This window comes from Chelonoidis abingdonii, chromosome 1 (assembly GCF_003597395.2).
Source record: "Chelonoidis abingdonii isolate Lonesome George chromosome 1, CheloAbing_2.0, whole genome shotgun sequence".
In the NCBI taxonomy this organism is placed as follows: Eukaryota; Metazoa; Chordata; order Testudines; family Testudinidae; genus Chelonoidis; species Chelonoidis abingdonii.
In genome coordinates, this window is record NC_133769.1 from 314,333,048 (window position 1) to 314,350,072 (window position 17,025).

The 17,025-nt window shown below is 43.1% G+C and overlaps 1 protein-coding gene across 6 annotated transcripts in view; it reads right to left on the reverse strand.

The window, feature by feature from the left end:
• LOC116829365 (RCC1 and BTB domain-containing protein 2) overlaps positions 1-16,557 on the reverse strand; it is an 87,111-nt gene extending 70,554 nt beyond the window's left edge. The window contains exons 1-2 of one of the 6 annotated variants that reach the window (XM_075061592.1): positions 16,290-16,557; positions 3,037-3,103 (exon numbers count right to left, since the gene is read on the reverse strand). In XM_075061592.1, the coding sequence (XP_074917693.1) occupies positions 3,037-3,078 (42 nt within the window). In that variant the 5' untranslated portion in view covers positions 3,079-3,103; positions 16,290-16,557. Of the gene's footprint in view, positions 1-3,036; positions 3,106-6,083; positions 6,166-15,588; positions 15,999-16,289 lie in introns of those variants that run through there. The other 5 variants (XM_075061595.1, XM_075061594.1, XM_075061591.1 and 2 more) reach the window with 5 other exon arrangements.
• Between the last annotated feature and the right edge of the window lie 468 nt (positions 16,558-17,025).

Sequence of the window (17,025 nt, forward strand, 5' to 3'; positions counted from 1 at the left end):
GAGGATACATCCTGAAAGTCACTTCCAGAGCCTCTGGGTGGAGACTGTGGACCCCCTGGATCTGTTCACAATCCAAACAAATAGCCTGGGAGACTTTCCACATGGTTTGATTCCATCCAGATAAAACCCTCCTAATGTCCAAAGTGTAGAAGGCAGCATCTTCCTTAAACTGGTATGGGTTCGGGAAAATAACTTGGGAAATGGATGACTTGGTGGATGTGAAATGCAGAAGTCACGGTAGAAAGGAACTTAAGACGTAGTCATAGTCAAACTTTGTCCTTAAGGAATAGTGTTAAAGGAGTACTGGCAATCCTCAGACTTATGACACAATTGGTTCCTGAATATTGCATCATAAGTCAAAAAAGTCGTAACTCGAATTTCCCATAGGAACAAATGTCACATCAAGCATCATAAAGTCAAAGCCAACATCATAAAAATCAAAACACAATGACAATTTATAAACATCATAAGTGCCATTCGTCGTAACTCAAATGTCGTAAAGTCAAGGACGGCCTGTATCTGTGATTAAAGTCCCTGACTCTTCTGGTGGAAGAGATGGCCACCAAAAAGATCATTTTCATGGATAGGTGAAGAAGGGTACAAGTGGCCATTGGCTCAGAGGGGGTTTCATAAGACAATTAATTATCAAGTTTAGATCCTATACAGGACTGGCCTACCTAACGTAAGAAAAACGGTTTCTCAGTCCCTTGAATAAGCATACACTGAGAATCCCTCAACAGAGGAACAGAAGGCCTTTATAGCCACCAGTGAACCCTGATGGAACTCACAGATAATCCTGAAATTTATCATTCCAACAGATAGTCAAGATTAGCAGAGAGGGAAGAATTAATGGATGAAAATTGTTGTCAGACACACTAGTGTTGAATTCTCTTCCATTCTGAAGGTAAGTACTTTGGATAGACACTTTCCTGTTGTTTAATAATACCTGTGATACCTCTGCAGAACAGGAAGAGTCTATTCCTGAGAACTATTGAGCAGGCAAGCCTTAAAATGAAGAACTCCCAGACTGGAATGGAGAGTCTGACCGGAGATCTGAGAGAGCAGGTGGGAAATGGACGGCAGAGTCAACAGCGGAGAGACAGTAAAGTGAATTTAGTAAGGGTTCCAGACGTGTTTGGGCCACATTGGAACCACTAATGTGGTCTTGGCTTTATCTTGCTTAATCTTGTTTACCAGTTTGAGGATGAAATATGTTGGAGGAAACACATACAAGAGACTCTTAATTCACGGAAGAAAGAAGGCATCTCAAGTGAATGGAGACTCAACCCTCTGCTCAAGCAGAATTGTTTGCACTTCCTGTTGGTGATGGTGACAAGAAACCCGCAGAAACCCTGAGGTCAGTAATATGTGACTAAGAATCTGAGAGTCCAACCCCATTTGTAATCTTGGAAGAAGTGTTTGCTGAGATTGTCATCCATGGTGTTTTGTGCACCTGAAAAGTAAGTGGCTGAAACGAGGGTATGATTGGTTATACACCTGTTACACAGCTTTATTGTTTTGTTAAAAAAGAGAAAAGGATCTTCCCCCCTTCCCTGACAGGTGATGGAGAACATGCAGACTATGTTGTCTGTCATGACCTTCTCAGATTTTCCCCTTGATTAATGGCAGGAAGTGAACACAAGCATTCCTGACTGCTCACAGCTCCAAAAGATTGATGTGTAAAAGCACTTCTTGGGCAGACCATTTGCCCTGAATAGTGTGTCCCCCTGAATGCAACCCCTTCTCCGGTCCAAAAGAGATACATCCAATGTTATGGTGATGATTGGGTAAGGTTAGATGATCAGAAGTATAAAACAAACCCCTCACACAAAATGAAACAGATAAAAAGCATAAAAGTAAATAACTGCACTAACTAAACTTAAAGGCAGACGCTAAATTTTGAACAATAAAAGCAGGCGTGCTAAATGTTCCATCCCAGGCCAAAGTGTTGAGAAGGAACTGGGGGATGGAGAGGTTGCCCAAGCAGCTCTATACATCCTGGATACACGGCATGCGGTTGTGCAGGGCACATGTGCAGGCCATATCAGCATTGCTACCAAAAATCTCCAATCAAAGACGCATGGGTCACATGCACAGCTGACGTTGAGAACCTATAGGTACACTACTTGAAGAAGATGATATTAGCAGAAGGACTCTCTCTGACTGCCCACACACTGTGCTGTTGAGGAGTCTAAAGACCAACATTGCAAGCAAGTTCAAACACTAAGGGAAATTTTATCTTTGTGAACATAGTTTTCATATTCACTGCTCCACAATCAGTGCAGGCTTGGATCATTCAATACTTCTTCAAACCATCTCATCTTAACAACCTGTATAGAAACTGGCTAGCCCAGTTTTCTTTCTAGGATAGTTAATTTAAAAACTTCACTATTATGCTCCCAAACTTGAATTAAGTGTTTTATTCAGTTTTACACTCCTAGGATGAAAAAATGGCTGGGGGGGAAGTTATCAGATCACTATAGAATAATTAATTCCTATAGATGCGCGTTGCCAAAACACTAGGCTGGAATCAATTAGTGTGGAGCTTCATGATAAATTAAATATCAGAGGGGAAGCCATGTTAGTCTGGATCTGTAAAAGCAGCAAACAGTCCTTTGGCACCTTACAGACTAACAGAAGTTTTGGAGCATGAGCTTTTGAGAGTGAATGCATCCGACGAAGTAGGTATTCACCCACGAAAGCTCATGCTCCAAAACTTCAGTTAGTCTATAAGGTGCCACAGGACTCTTTGCTGCTTTTACATGATAAATTAAAGTGATTCTGTAGACCAGCGGAACAAGTCATACTACTCAATGAAAATATACTGCTCCTCTGTTTAACGTTCTCTTGAATCAGATAAGAACATTAACACTTGTGAGAGAAATGTTGCTTATCTAAATTCTTGGTCTTGTGATACTCTCATAACCTTTAGTAAAGCACTACTATAATGCAGCCAACTAAACTTCTTTATCTACAAGTAATGTAGATGACGTGCACAAAACAAACTCATATTCTGTTGTGATGCTCAACTCTGACCTTGCCAGTGACTCCATAAGAAACAGGAGATTCAGCCTCCATAGGGACCTGATCCCGTACCACCAGCCTGCAGAGAAATAATTTTGGTTAAAATCAAGATACCATATTTCTTGTGACTATATGTTATGGAATTATCTACATTTTAAGTGGTTTAGTTCAATTAAAATGTGTGCGTTAAGAAGGAGATCAAGGACAGGACAAACTTCTTGGCATCTGGTCTCTAAAATTACAAAGAGGGACCGTGGCCTGCTGCTCTCCCACTGAAAAGTTTTTCAAAACTGCCTGAAATTGGCTTAAGACAACTTTCCAATAAGTTGAGTTGAATATTCTCAGGCTAGTTTTTAGCCCAATGGTGCTTTGTGGGGGAGGGCGGGAAGGAAATAGTAAAATTTTAATCTGTTTTTCAGGTATCTGACTCAGAATAGGAAGGAAAAAGTGTATTTAATGCTTACAGTAATTTTCTAGGTCCTTTATGCACTCTGATAGAAATAATGAATTTAAAACTTGGCTAATACAAATGCTTAAAGTGATAGTTATGTGCTTTTCTAAAGCTGAATAAAGCTGACCAGGAAACAAAAATATGATGATGTAAAAAAGATAGCTTATTGCACACATTATGCCCTGTTTAGCATAACCCCTTCAGATACTGATCCCTACAGCTCTCCTCTGAAAAGTGACTTTACGGATATAAAATGGCTTTTTGGGTTTCCGATTTTATTGTTCAATGATTCCCTTAATATTTTCTCAGTTTACAAGGAAAATCAACAGCTCTGTAACTCAACCTGGTATCCGAATGTCAAGATATGTGCTTTCCAACTCTTGCATCAACAGTAAGAACAGATTGTACAGATCGAATGCCGCCTTCAGATAAACTAGTACAACACCCCTATCCTAAAATTCTTCCCTTAACTACATATATGCAACCCTCTTGCCCTTAGTGAGGTTGTACAGATGGCCATGCTATTGAAAGTGTTTTAAAAATTATTTAATGAACAAACCAAAAAATAATCTATTTCATTTTCTCAAAGGTGTGCCGATTCTGCAGGTCAGACAGTAATAACAATCTTACTTTTTCCACTACAGAAAGTCAATAGAATTCTGAATAAAAATAGGGAGTAGATCTGCTGAGCAATAAGGTTCCACTTTTACATAATCACTTTATAGGTGAGTACTACACCTTAAAGGCGGCATCAAAAGAAGCTCTAGAGAGCTAGCTACCTTTCTGCTAAACATACATACTTCTAATTTCAAAATCTATAAACTAATACACAAGCCAAAGATATACATTTGAAGTGTGTATGGAATCGAATTATAGAGAGGCAAAAAATTCTATTCTCTCCAGAACAACAAATCCCAAATAAAATTAAAATGGCACAATAACTATTGCTTAGGCATATTACATTTAAGGTACACATTTAACAGCAAATATAAATGCTGTATACGTAAAATGAATGAATTACACCTACTTTGGAAACTATCATTTTGAATTTCTTGATTTTATGCATTTAACATCTCAAACATAATAAGATTAAACATATGTTAAGAGCTTATCTTCATTTGCCCAATGTGACTTTCATCCTATGTTTCATAGGATACCCAATTATTTCCACTTTAGCCTCGTCTCATCTCCCCCTCTCTCCTTTTTCCACTCATAATAGGGTAAAATAGAAGCAGTTAACTTTATGCTTGTCTGCTGAATTTTCCGCTGTTTGTATATCACTTAACACAACAGGGCATCTATCCTGATTAAAACTGTGTGGGCTGCCAATGCACAAACAAACAGTAATACATTATGTTTGTGAAGGATGCCGCATACGTGAACATTTAACTTAAGAACGTGCCTAACCTCAAGCATGCAAGTAGTCACACTGAATCCAATGGGACTACTCAGATGCTTAGAGTAACTTGCTAATTCTGGACCTTATTAGTATTTAGCCTTCCGGTCTTCCAACTCTCCTTAGCAACCCTGGCATACGTCCCACAGAAGACATTTAGGGCTTCCCTAGAATACAGTAAATTTATACTACTGACAGGTTTCCTAAGAGTACAGTCATGAATTATGGATTAGATTTTCCAATTTAAGTGTGAAAATGGAACTCTACATTTTGGAAAGATTAAGAACATAGGACTGGAAGAGACCTCCTAGGTCATCAAGTCCAGACCTTTGCTATCACAGGCAATTTTGTCATATAATCTTACAAACTCAATCTTAAAACTACTTGGGTTGTTTACCCTCATTATTCCTGTTGAAAGGCTGTTTCAGAACCTTACTTCTTTAATGGTTAGAAACCTTCTTCTAATTTCCACGCTAAATTTATTCATGGACAGCTTATACCCGTTTCTTCCTGTGCCAACATTGCCCTGTAATTTAAACAGCTCTTCTCCCTCCCTGGTGTTTGCCATCCTATGTATTTATACAGAGCAATAATATCCCCTTAGCCTTTATTCTGATTGAACTGAAACCTATAAATCAATGCTATTTATCAACTGGATTGGAATATTGTAATTTGATTATGTTTAGAACAAAGCATGGCGCTTTTGTCTTCAAGTTCATTTCTATTCATTAGTGAAGGCCCACATACATTAGGATGATCCATTTCAACTACCATTATTCTAATTCAGTGGAGGAAAGAGATTCTCCACTCCCCCGTCTTCTTCATCTTTAAGAGAAGATCAGCGAGGTAGAACACCTTTCAACTCATTTCCAGGAAAAATGAGTACACAAACTCCTCCTCACCATGCAGAAATTTTTTTTTTACCCTAAATATGTGTGAGGAAGTTTTACTCTGGGGACAAATTCTGCAAGCTACTCTGCAAGTCCCTGCACAGAGCCCTCCTGGAGTGCTGTAGGTTCCCCCAACTACAAGGAGGTTGTTCAGAATCCCTTTAGAAAAGTTTAGTGAAAAAAAATACACCCTGGTCTCTAGATATTTGTATGAAAGCTGTTCTTTCTAAAATATTATATTTCAGTGTAACTAACTGTTTCACTTGAGTCCTTTAAAAAAAGTGTAACATGGAGCCACCACTTTGGTCAAAAATTATTTTACCTGTATATTTTTAAAGTACTACTGATGATCCATCTGTAACCACATGTCTTGTGTGTTCTTAGGAAGTCAGATTACCAGAGCAAGATTACTGTTGCTGAAAAATAAATACTAAATACTCAAAATAAGACAGAGAAGAAAAGAAATACTTTAATCACATATATATATATAAAAATTCCCCTCTCACCCCTAGGGGTGGTATGTGTCTTCCTCAACCTCGGGTCCTCTAACAGAGGCCTGGGAGTTTGAGGGTTCTGCGCAGTATCTTAGCTGTTCCTAGCACTGCACTCTTCTGGACAGAGAGCTCTGATGTTGTTCCTGGGATCTGTTGGAGCCACTCACCCAGCTTAGGAGTCACAGCCCCGAGTGCTCCTACCACCACTGGGACCACTTTGGCCTTCACTTTCCACATCCTCTCTAGTTCCTCTTTCAGGCCCTGGTACTTCTCCAGCTTCTCATATTCCTTCTTCCTGATGTTGCTGTCACTTGGCACTGCTATATCTATCACCACTGCTGTCTTCTGCTCCTTGTCTATTACCACGATGTCTGGTTGATTGGCCAGTACCTGCCTGTCCGTCTGGATCTGGAAGTCCCACAGAATCTTAGCCCTGCTATTCTCCACAACCTTCTGTGGAATCTCCCATCTGGTCTTGGGAGGGTCTAGCCCATACGCTGTGCAGATGTTCCTGTACACAATGCCAGCCACTTGGTTGTGCCGTTCAGTGTATGCTGTTCCTGCCTGCATCTTACATCCTGCCACTATGTGTTGGACTGTCTCTGAGGCCTCTCTGCACAGTCTGCACCTTGGGTCCTCTCTAGTGTGGTAGACCCCTGCTTCAATGGATCTGGTGCTCAGTGCCTGTTCCTGTGCTGCTATGATCAGTGCCTCAGTGCTGTCTTTTAGTCCAGCCCTTTCCAGCCACTGGTAGGATTTCCCAATGTCAGCCACCTCAGCTATCTGTCGATGGTACATCCCATGCAGGGTCTTGTCTTGCCATGGCACTTCTTCTGCTTGGTCTTCCTCCCATGTCTGCTGCTGCCTCAGGCATTCTCTCAGCAGCTCATCTTTGGGGGCCATCTTACTGATGTACTCCTGGATGTTCCGGGTTTCATCCAGGACAGTGGCTTTGACGCTCACCAAGCCCCGCCCGCCTTCTTTCCGGCTGGTATACAGTCTCTGGGTGTTGGACTTGGGGTGGAAACCTCCGTGCATTGTGAGGAGCTTCCGGGTTTTCACATCGGCAGCCTCCATGTCCTCCTTTGGCCAGCTCACTATACCGGCAGGGTATCTGATGACCGGCAGGGCGTATCTGTTGATGGCGTGGATCTTGTTCTTCCCACTGAGCTGGCTCTTCAGGACCTGTCTTATCCTTTGGTGATACTTGGATGTTGCTGTCTTCCTTGCCTCCTCATCGTGGTTTCCATGTGACTGTGGGACGCCAAGGTACTTGTAGCTGGTCTGTATGTCTGCTATGTGGCCCGCTGGTAGTTCCACCCCATCAGTCTTGACTACCTTCCCTCTCTTCACTACCATCCGGCCACACTTCTCCAGTCCGAATGACATCCCGATATCCTCACTGTAGATCCGCGTCAGGTGGATTAGCGAGTCGATGTCTCGTTAATTCTTAGCATACAGCTTGATGTCATCCATGTAGAGGAGGTGGCTGATGGTAGTTCCACTCCTGAACCTGTACCCGTATCCAGTCCTTGTGATTATCTGGCTGAGGGGGTTTAAGCCTATGCAGAACAGCAGCGGGGACAGTGCATCACCTTGGTATATGCCGCACTTGATGGCCACTTGTGCAAGCTGCCTTGAGTTGACTTCCAGTGTTGTCTTCCATAGTCCCATTGAGTTCTTGAGGAAGGTCCTTAGTGTCCTGTTGACTTTGTATAGCGCCAGACATTCACAGATCCACGTGTGCGGCATTGAGTCGTAGGCTTTCCTGTAGTCAATCCAGGCTGTGCTCAGATTGGTCTGTCTAGACCTTGAGTCTTGGGCGACTGCTCTATCTATGAGCAACTGGTGTTTTGAGCCTCTGGTGTTGTTCCCAATGCCCTTCTGAGCTGTGCTCATGTACTGGCCCATGTGGTCCTGTAGCTTGGCAGCTATGATGCCTGATAGGACTTTCTATGTTGTGGGGAGGCAGGTTATTGGCCGGTAGTTGGACGGTTCTGTCCCCTTGCAGGGGTCTTTCATGATCAGCACTGTCCTTCCTTGTGTTAGCCAGTTTGGGTGGGAGCCTGCTGCTAGCAGCTGGTTCATCTGTGCTGCTAGGCGTTCATGCACTGCTGTTAGTTTCTTTAGCCAGTAGGTGTGGATCATGTCTGGTCCAGGTGCTGTCCAGCTCTTCATGTTCTTGACCCGCTGCTGGATGTCTTCTACTGTGATGGTGACTGGTTTCTGTTCTGGGAGATTGCTGTGCTCTGTTCTCAGGTCCTGCAGCCACTTTGCACTGGTGTTATGAGTCTTCTCTTTCTCCCATATGTTCTTCCAGTACTGTTCAGTTTCTGCTGCTGGTGGCTCTGCTGTTATTGTGTTGTTGCACTGCAGTTGGGAGTACACCTTGGATGGTTCTTTGGAGAACAGGGCATTTACTTTTTTGGCCTCTGCTTCTCTAGTGTATCTCCTTAGCCTGGTAGCTAGTGCTGTGAGCCTTTGTTTAGCAGTCTCTAGGGCTTCAGATGGAGTCAGGTCCTTGTATTTTTTCAGTAGCCGAGTCTTATCCTTAATCTCTACACCCTTCTGTAGTTCCACCAGCTGACTAACTTCTCTCCGAGTCGCCTTGATCTTATCCTCCAACCTCATTTTCCAGGGTGGGTACATACTGTTGTTCTTCTTGATCGTGTAGCCAAGCATCTCCAGGATTACAGAGGCTGTAGCGTATACCAGTTCATTGGTTTGAGTTATGGTGGTAGTAGGGATTGTCATGAGGGCTCTATTGGCATCTTCTAACATACTATCTGATGGTACTTCTCCACTGAGCCTTGGTAATCAGTCTCGAGGATTGACTGTAGCTAGTTTCTCCATGATCTTATGCCTCATATCAGCTGCTGTGCTCTGCAATGGAGGGCGTAGCAGTGAAGCTTCAGCTTCAGATGTGGACTCCACATCCACTTGTTCTTCCAGGTCTTCTTGAGTCTGGGATGTAATGTGGAGTTGGTCTATTTCAAGCTGTGAGAGCAGCTTCCTGGTTAAGAGTGCCGCCCTTTGATACAGGAGACCGCCCTTTGATACGGGAGACCAGGGTTCAAATCCTGGTTGGTACCCAACTTTCCAGTAGGGGTCCTTGTGCAAAAGACCCCCTAACGCTTCACCTGCCTACCTCAAATATGAGAGTGACACGAACTAGGAGAGTCATGCTGGCTCGGATGTCGCCCGGATTAACAAGGTCCGCGCCAGATATTGAGGAACCAGGACAATCTGACGATAAGTAGGCTACTGGAACAAACCATTCATGGACGAGACCTGAGAACCTAATGAGAGGGGATGTATGAGGGGACTATGGATGGACAAAAGACCTACATCCACACTTACTGAGAAACAGCTAGTTACCAACGCTTCAACATAGTAAAGAGGATATATATAATGAATATTCAAGAACCCCAGTTACAGCAGAAAAATACAATTTTAGCTGTTGCTGAGATGTTATCAGAGATTCTCATCTACTAAATCTTAAAATATGCATAAAATAATTGAGATCCCTTACTTTAAAACAAGTATCCAGAAGACATTTGTTTGCATACTAGTTTTTTTTACGTTAAAAGTAACCAATATAAGAGAACGCCTAAAGATGCAGGGAAAAATGATCTACAGTTTAAGATCTAGTCACAATTTAACTTTCAGTTTTCCCAATAAATTATATAGAATATGGGGGCTGGGAGCAGGAAACAGCAAACTTTATTCTAAAGACTCAGTTCTTAAGCGAACATACCAGCATTTTATTTTAACAGAAACACATATACAAAAAGATGTATTTATATATTTTAGTCTCTCACATAAACACTCCTATCTGGAACCCAACTACAATGTATAATTCCAGAGCCAGCATGTTCTTGTGGACTGATCTGAGGGCTGGGAATTCCTATGTTCTAATCTTGGGTCTGTCCTTGACTCACCATGTGGCCTTAGACAAGTTACTTATGGGCCTTCTACACACCAGATAAGATTGAGTTTGGGGACCCAAGTACAAGGTAGTTCCAACTGGGAGCATAAAACACCATTTTACTATACATATTTGATCAGGTCCATTGAGCTAATTTCTATTTGTAATGCAATTTTTATAAATTATCCCTCTACGTGTGTTTCTTGTGAGCAGAATTTTTTGATATACAGTTTAGTCTTTCCTCCCATTTGTTTGAAGTGTTTGTGAATCCCACTGATCACACCCAGGTGTCTCTATAGATGGTTCCTAAAACATACAAGATTGCAGTTTCTTTATATAGAGCCTATAACCACTGGCTGAGAGTTGGGAGAGAGAGAAGTATGAGGAAAAAGCCATAATTAATGGCCTACTGATGTCCTTAAAGAGGGGCCAAACCTCTATTCCAATACTTCTTGATTTCTATGCATCCTTTGGTCATGAAGTGCTGCTAGCTTATACAAAGGACATGTCAGGAGCAGACAGAATAGTACTCGGGTGGCTTCCTTCATTCATTCCTATTGAACATATCATAGAGAATGAGGGGCTCCTTTCCTAGACCACTCATTTTGGGGTTCCCTTTTCAATATTATCTTGCTGTTTTAACATACAACATGATAACACTTGAGGAGATAGTGAAATGTCATGACTCCAATGTCAACAATAAGCTGACAACACACAGCTCTTCATTTGCTTTTCCACTAACATGATATTTTCCATTACCAAGATGTTCCAGAGCCTGGAAGAAATAAACAATTGGTTGAAGAGCAGCTAGCTCAAACTGAATCTTGACAAGATGGAAGTGATGCTACTAGAAAGAGGGGGGAAATGTGACAAACTTACTGGAACAGTGATCTCTCCCTGGATTGAGATCATCCAAACATCATCTGTCAAGAAAGTACAAAGTCTTGGGGTCTTTCTGAACTCCTTACTGTTTCTGGACACAGACTGGATCAGTGGCAAGGAGCCACTAATTCACGATCTCTACTGGCTAGTTGTCCCTTTTCAGATTCATTTTAAAGACAGTTTACAGGTCTACAGTTTACATCTAAGATACTTCAAATACAACATATCCATCCTTTACCTTGCAAGACAGCTACACGCTATAGAGATGCTAAAATTAGGATGGCCCAGGATAAGACAGGTTTAGAGGCACAATCTATTTTTTGCAGAAGCGAGACCTCAGCTGCAGAACGTCTTGTCAGAGATCAGATGGAGCCCAATCCTGACTGTATTCAAATGTAAGGCCCTGAGCTTACTATTGATTATGTGGGCTGATTCCTGTGAACAGATCCACGGAAGTCAATGTGGATATAGGCCCTGAACCTGCAACTTATTGCAAGACTCACCTATCTGAAAACACCTTTTCCAAGGATGAACCAGTAGCTAGGGAAACTGAAGTGGGGCGGGAGGGGAGGGGGGGAGGAGAGAGACACAGTGAAAAGAACAAACAAAAGAAAATACATATGCCCACCAGAAACAAGGAATACTGTCAAAATATTGCCCTTTAAGGCATGCTCAGTGCTATCTTTGTTCTACCATATGGGCTACATCCACACTTGGAGCTAGGGGTGCGATTCCCAGCTTGTGTAGACATGCTAGCACACTAAAAATAGTAGCATAGCTGCAGTAGAGCAGTCAGCAGTGAGTGGTTGCACGGGTTAGCTGGCCTGAGTGCAATCCCCCCGCATCCCAGGACCCTGTGGTCACATATGGAGGGAGCTAGCCTATTTTTAACATGCTAGCTTGATGAGAGCTAGTGCACATATGTCTATGCAAGCAGAGAACCACAATCCTAGCTAGCTCCATGCGTAGAAATACCCTTAGATACTGCTCTGATAGGCATGTTAGAAATATCACAAACGTATTAGAAATGTTTTGAAGATGTTAGAGGCTACTAATATTTTGAACCCAAGAAACAACAGAACAGGAAGAGAGCTAAGAATAAGATTTTAAAACTCAAAGTTGTGAACAATCTTTTTTTTTTCTTCTTTCCTTTCTTTTATGGTTTACAAAGAAATATCAGTTTGGGGTGCTACATTTAAGGCCAGAAGAAATAATGTTGCTTTAAAAAAAAAAAGAGAGAGAAAACTCTTAAAAGAAAGAGTAAGAGTCAGAGAGGTGATTTATTTAAACTGATTTTCATTACTTGACTTACATGTATGGGTAGCAGAAACTGAGATGAGGCAAGTTATTTATATTCAAAGTGTAGAATTTTTTTGTATTCTTCAACCGCCTCTAGTCAAACGGGGAGGGATAGCTCTGTGCTTTGAACATTGGCCTGCTAAACCCAGCGTTGTGAGTTCAATCCTCAAGGAGGCCATTTAGGGATCTGGGGCAAATATCGGTCTGGGGACTGGTCCTGCTTTGAGCAAGGGATTAGACTAGATGACCTCCTAAGGTCCCTTCCAACCCTGATATTCTATGATTAAGTAATAGATTTTTGCCTACTTGACTGTGGCAAAAATTAAAGATACATTTGGTAATAAATATGAAGCTTTAGAAGAAAATGATAATCAATTAATCATACCAAGCAGAACATGAATAATGTAAAAAAGGCAATATAAATGTACAGAGGCTATTGAAAATAGTAAAGCTTGTATAGAAATTGTGGGTCTGTCTGAGGAAGCAGATCCACAGACAATTCCAGGTAAATATCTGAAGGTCTGGAAAATTAAAATTAGACAAATTTCATATTGCTAAAAGTTACAAAATTAAAATTAAAATATCACAACCTCTTTCTATAAGAGTAAACATTATTTCTGAAGGCAGTGTTTCAGATGGGAGAGTTGAATGCAAGAATGATTTTAATATGTAAGAGAATATTTTGAGGTTACAATAGGGCCATTTTCAGATAATTAGTGAGTGACCCCAGCAGTAAGAAAAATGGTTACGATTAGTCCAGGAATCTTATTATCCAGATCTTTCTTAAATGTCACAGAATAAAAATAAATCTTTTATTAATGTAAGATCTGCCTTTTGGGAAAATAATGTAAAAATATTGTTCCTGTACTCAGCTCTAATACATCTGATCTTAAGGGAACTACTGTTTATTTTTATGTGGCTGATGTTATAAAATGTTTATAGGCCTAACTTGAGAAGCCAGTTCTGACTCCACTGTTCGTCAATTTCAAAACAGCCTCTTTCTCATCACCTGTAATCCACTCTGCAATGAAACAGAACTATAATAATACTGATCTTTGGGGCAGATATTCTGTTTTTGCTTTAGTATACCTTGCCTATTGCTAAGCAGTGTGTAAACTTGCAGCACAATATAAAGGATTTGACTTGTTGGAATTTAACTGTATATTGACTCTCCCGCTCTATTTCATGGCTTTTAAATAATTTAGGCCTGTTTCCCCCCCCCACTGGCAATTCTTTCCCCCAGTTGGCAGCTGTTTTATGCTGCTTCATTTTTTTCTTCTTTTTTTTAAAATATGTTTATATTTCTGGTTCTACTACTTGAAAATGCAAACAACTATATTGTTTTTACCCTTTAATCTCAGTGGCAAGCTTAGTTAAACTTTTATTTAATTAATTATAAAGTATCAATTCAAAATTATTTGCTCCTATTTGAAAATTAAAAAGAAATATTTAGTCCTCTTTTGCTTTAATGTTATTTCAAATTAATATAAACAGAAGTACTCTCCAGGCTTTCAATCTTTAGAAGCATTCAGGGAGGCTCTGCATGGTCATAAATGTCTGCTAACCTGCAGCTCCCTGAACTATCAAGACCTTTGTTTTCAAGAACATGGCTGCTTTAACGCCAGATGCCATGTTTCAAACTTCACATTTAAATTGCCATTGGTCCAAAGAAAAACAGATTTTTAGGAATATCAGTATTTCAGTAAAAGTAAATATATCAGTATTTCAGGTCTCTGCAATGTTCTGAAGATTGCATTTACCCCTTTGTATCAGGGCATGTCAGTTCTCATATGGTCTGTCGATACTTTAATTCCAAATATCTGAGCCCTGCAAAATCTAGACTCAATGGGTGGATCACCTCAAATATGAATTCCTTTTTGTTTAATCATATGATTAAAGTTGTCTTACTAGATATTTATTGGACAAATCTATATTAGCACAGGTCCTGATCCTGATGCCTTTATGCATGCAAAACTCACGACTTCAGTGGGAGTTTCGCAAGCATAAGAGCCATAGGACTGAGCAGGACATTTGAGGTGCTAACAATACTATTTATTTACTACAGTTCACTGTGTGACCAACAAGTAACTGAAGTACTACCTAAATTCTGTGTGCTATACTAGTACAACACCACTGAAGTCAGCAGCAGTGTTTGTGCTTACTCCCTTCAATGGATGGCATTTACTGTACTCCTCTTTATCAAGATGTGAAATATCAGAATCCAGCTGGAGCCTCTGATGCCAAGAGCTTAGAAGGATTGGACATTTTTAGAAACAAAAGAATTTTGTTTGTGTGAAACAGTTGACATTTTTATACTTCAGGACACAGGCCAGAATCTAAGCAAGGGGATAAGAAGCCTTTCCCCATGTGTAAATTATTCCATAATTGCCCATTTGAGGATTTTGTTAATATTATCCGGAAGTATCTAGTACTGGCCAGCGTCAGGGCAAATGGACTGCATGGACCAATGGACTGATGCAGTATGGCAATTCCTGTTTTCCCCCATCTCTGATCCTGGACTCTGAGATAGCAGTAATGTCACAAAATGTGTTCCTATATGACTGTCAAGAAAGCTTCACCCTCTTCTGGTGGACTGAGCCCAAGCCACTGTACCCTAGCCCTTTGTGAGGTTCAGGGTGGATAACATGACTACCACAACTGGGACCAACTGTGAAGGCCTCTCACACATTACAGCTATGTAACACAAAACATTGCCAATGGGGGAAAAACATGCCTAAATTAACTAAAAGCCATGAAATAGAGCGGGAGTCAATATACAGTTAAATTCCAACAAGTCAAATCCTTTATATTGTGCTGCAAGTTTACACACTGTTTAGCAATAGGCAAGGTGTACTAAAGCAAAAACAGAGTAACTGCTCCAAAGATCAGTATTATTATAGTTCTGTTTCATTGCAGAGTGGATTACAGGTGAGGAGAAAGAGGCTGTTTTGAAATTGACAAACAGTGGAGAGGGAACTGGCTTCTCAAGCTGGGCCTCTAAAAAAGTTGCAGCATCAGCCACATAAAAATAAACAGTAGTGTCCCTTAGAAATCACATGTATTAGAGCTGGGTACAGGAACAATAGTTACATTACTGGCTGTCTGCCACTCTACAACATCCCAAATGGGCAGAGGCCAAGCAGCCTCCTCCACACACACCCTGAAAGGCAGAAGTATTCAGTAAGGTGCTGCAAGGGCCCGGAGTCCCTCACTGGGCTCCCCACCTTCCGGTGCAGAGGCAGAGAATTAGGCTGAGCCGCAGAAACCATAACGCATCCCAGTGCCTCCCTTGCACAATGCAGGGGCTTCTTGGACGCCACTTCACACGGCACCTTCGAACTGGGAAGCGGTTGGTTTGGAGGAACGAAATCCTCCTGCCAGGGAGGAGCCCTGCACGCGACACCCTTTTTGGCGGTGCGCCCCGCCATGGCAGGGCCCGGCACCTCGGAAACACGCCCCGAGGCCTGCCCGCAGATCGCTCACTGACCGTACGGCCCAGCCACCGCGACTCTCCCCTCGCTGAAGGGGCGGGGGGTGGGGGGCTCCCTAAGAAGCTCTCCGCTGTAGCAGGCCGAGGCCAGGCCCGAGCGAGACAGGCTGAGATGACCGCTTCAGCTGCACCCCCGCCCCCGCCCCGCCCCGCCTTCCAGCAACGGCCCAGCCACACACGCCCATGTGTCGCGACCGTTGCTCCCCCACCCCCTCGGGTGGCGCTGGCGCAGCAGCGGGCGGCTTGAGAGGGGGCGGCGAAACGTTCCCGTTAAACTGATCGTTCTGTGCTGCTGCTCTCAAAACGCTAACGGCCGCCGCGCCGCGGCCTCAGCGCCTGTCCCCATAGCAAGGCGCGCGCAGGCTTCTCTCGCCGCAGCCCAAATCGGGGCGCGAGGCGCTTCCAGGACCGCGCCCCCCCTTCCCCATAGTTTACCTTCCACCCAGGCGGCTGCTCCTCCTCCCGTCAGTGAGACCAGGGAAGGTGCTGCTCTGCTTAGGCGCTTCCTCAGCCAGCGTGGGAGGCGGGAGGGAGCGTTTTGCTGCCTCCCACCGTTCACAGGCTGGCTGCGGCAGAGCCTTTAAACCCCACTAGCCAGGGGGAATATCGGCCTCAGCAGACCGGCCCAGCTCTGCCAGTGCCTGCGTGCGGGGAGCCTGCCCCTCTGCCCGGGGCACGCCCGCCCAACCGCCCCTGGAGCGCCAAGGGGGAGAGAGCAAGGCGGGCGAGAACGAGCCCCGGCTCCCTCAGCCGTCTGGCCCTGTTAGGTGGCTACCAGCTCTTGGCTGCAGGCTGAGGGATGGATGTTGCCAGGGCGAACCCTGTGCCACGGGGGATGGGGAGGCATCCCCTGGGCTCTGGGGTACAGTCAGCACCTCTCAACACTTTCCCGGCTCCCAGGGTCGAAATGGTGGGTGAAGCCCAAGTCAGAGAGGCTTCAGATATGGGTGGGACTACAGTGTATCCCCCCCAAGAAACAAAATGCTGTGGGGTGCTAAGGAAACAGCTTTGGCAACAAGAAATGGGAGGGGCACTACTTAGGGGTGGGATGTAAGGCCCAGCCCCAGATGATCCACAAGGTGTTTAGGCACCTAGCCCCCCGATTTAGGTGTCAGCATCCCAGTTTTAAGAACCACTGTGATCCACAACCCCCCCCCCCCACTCAGCTGCT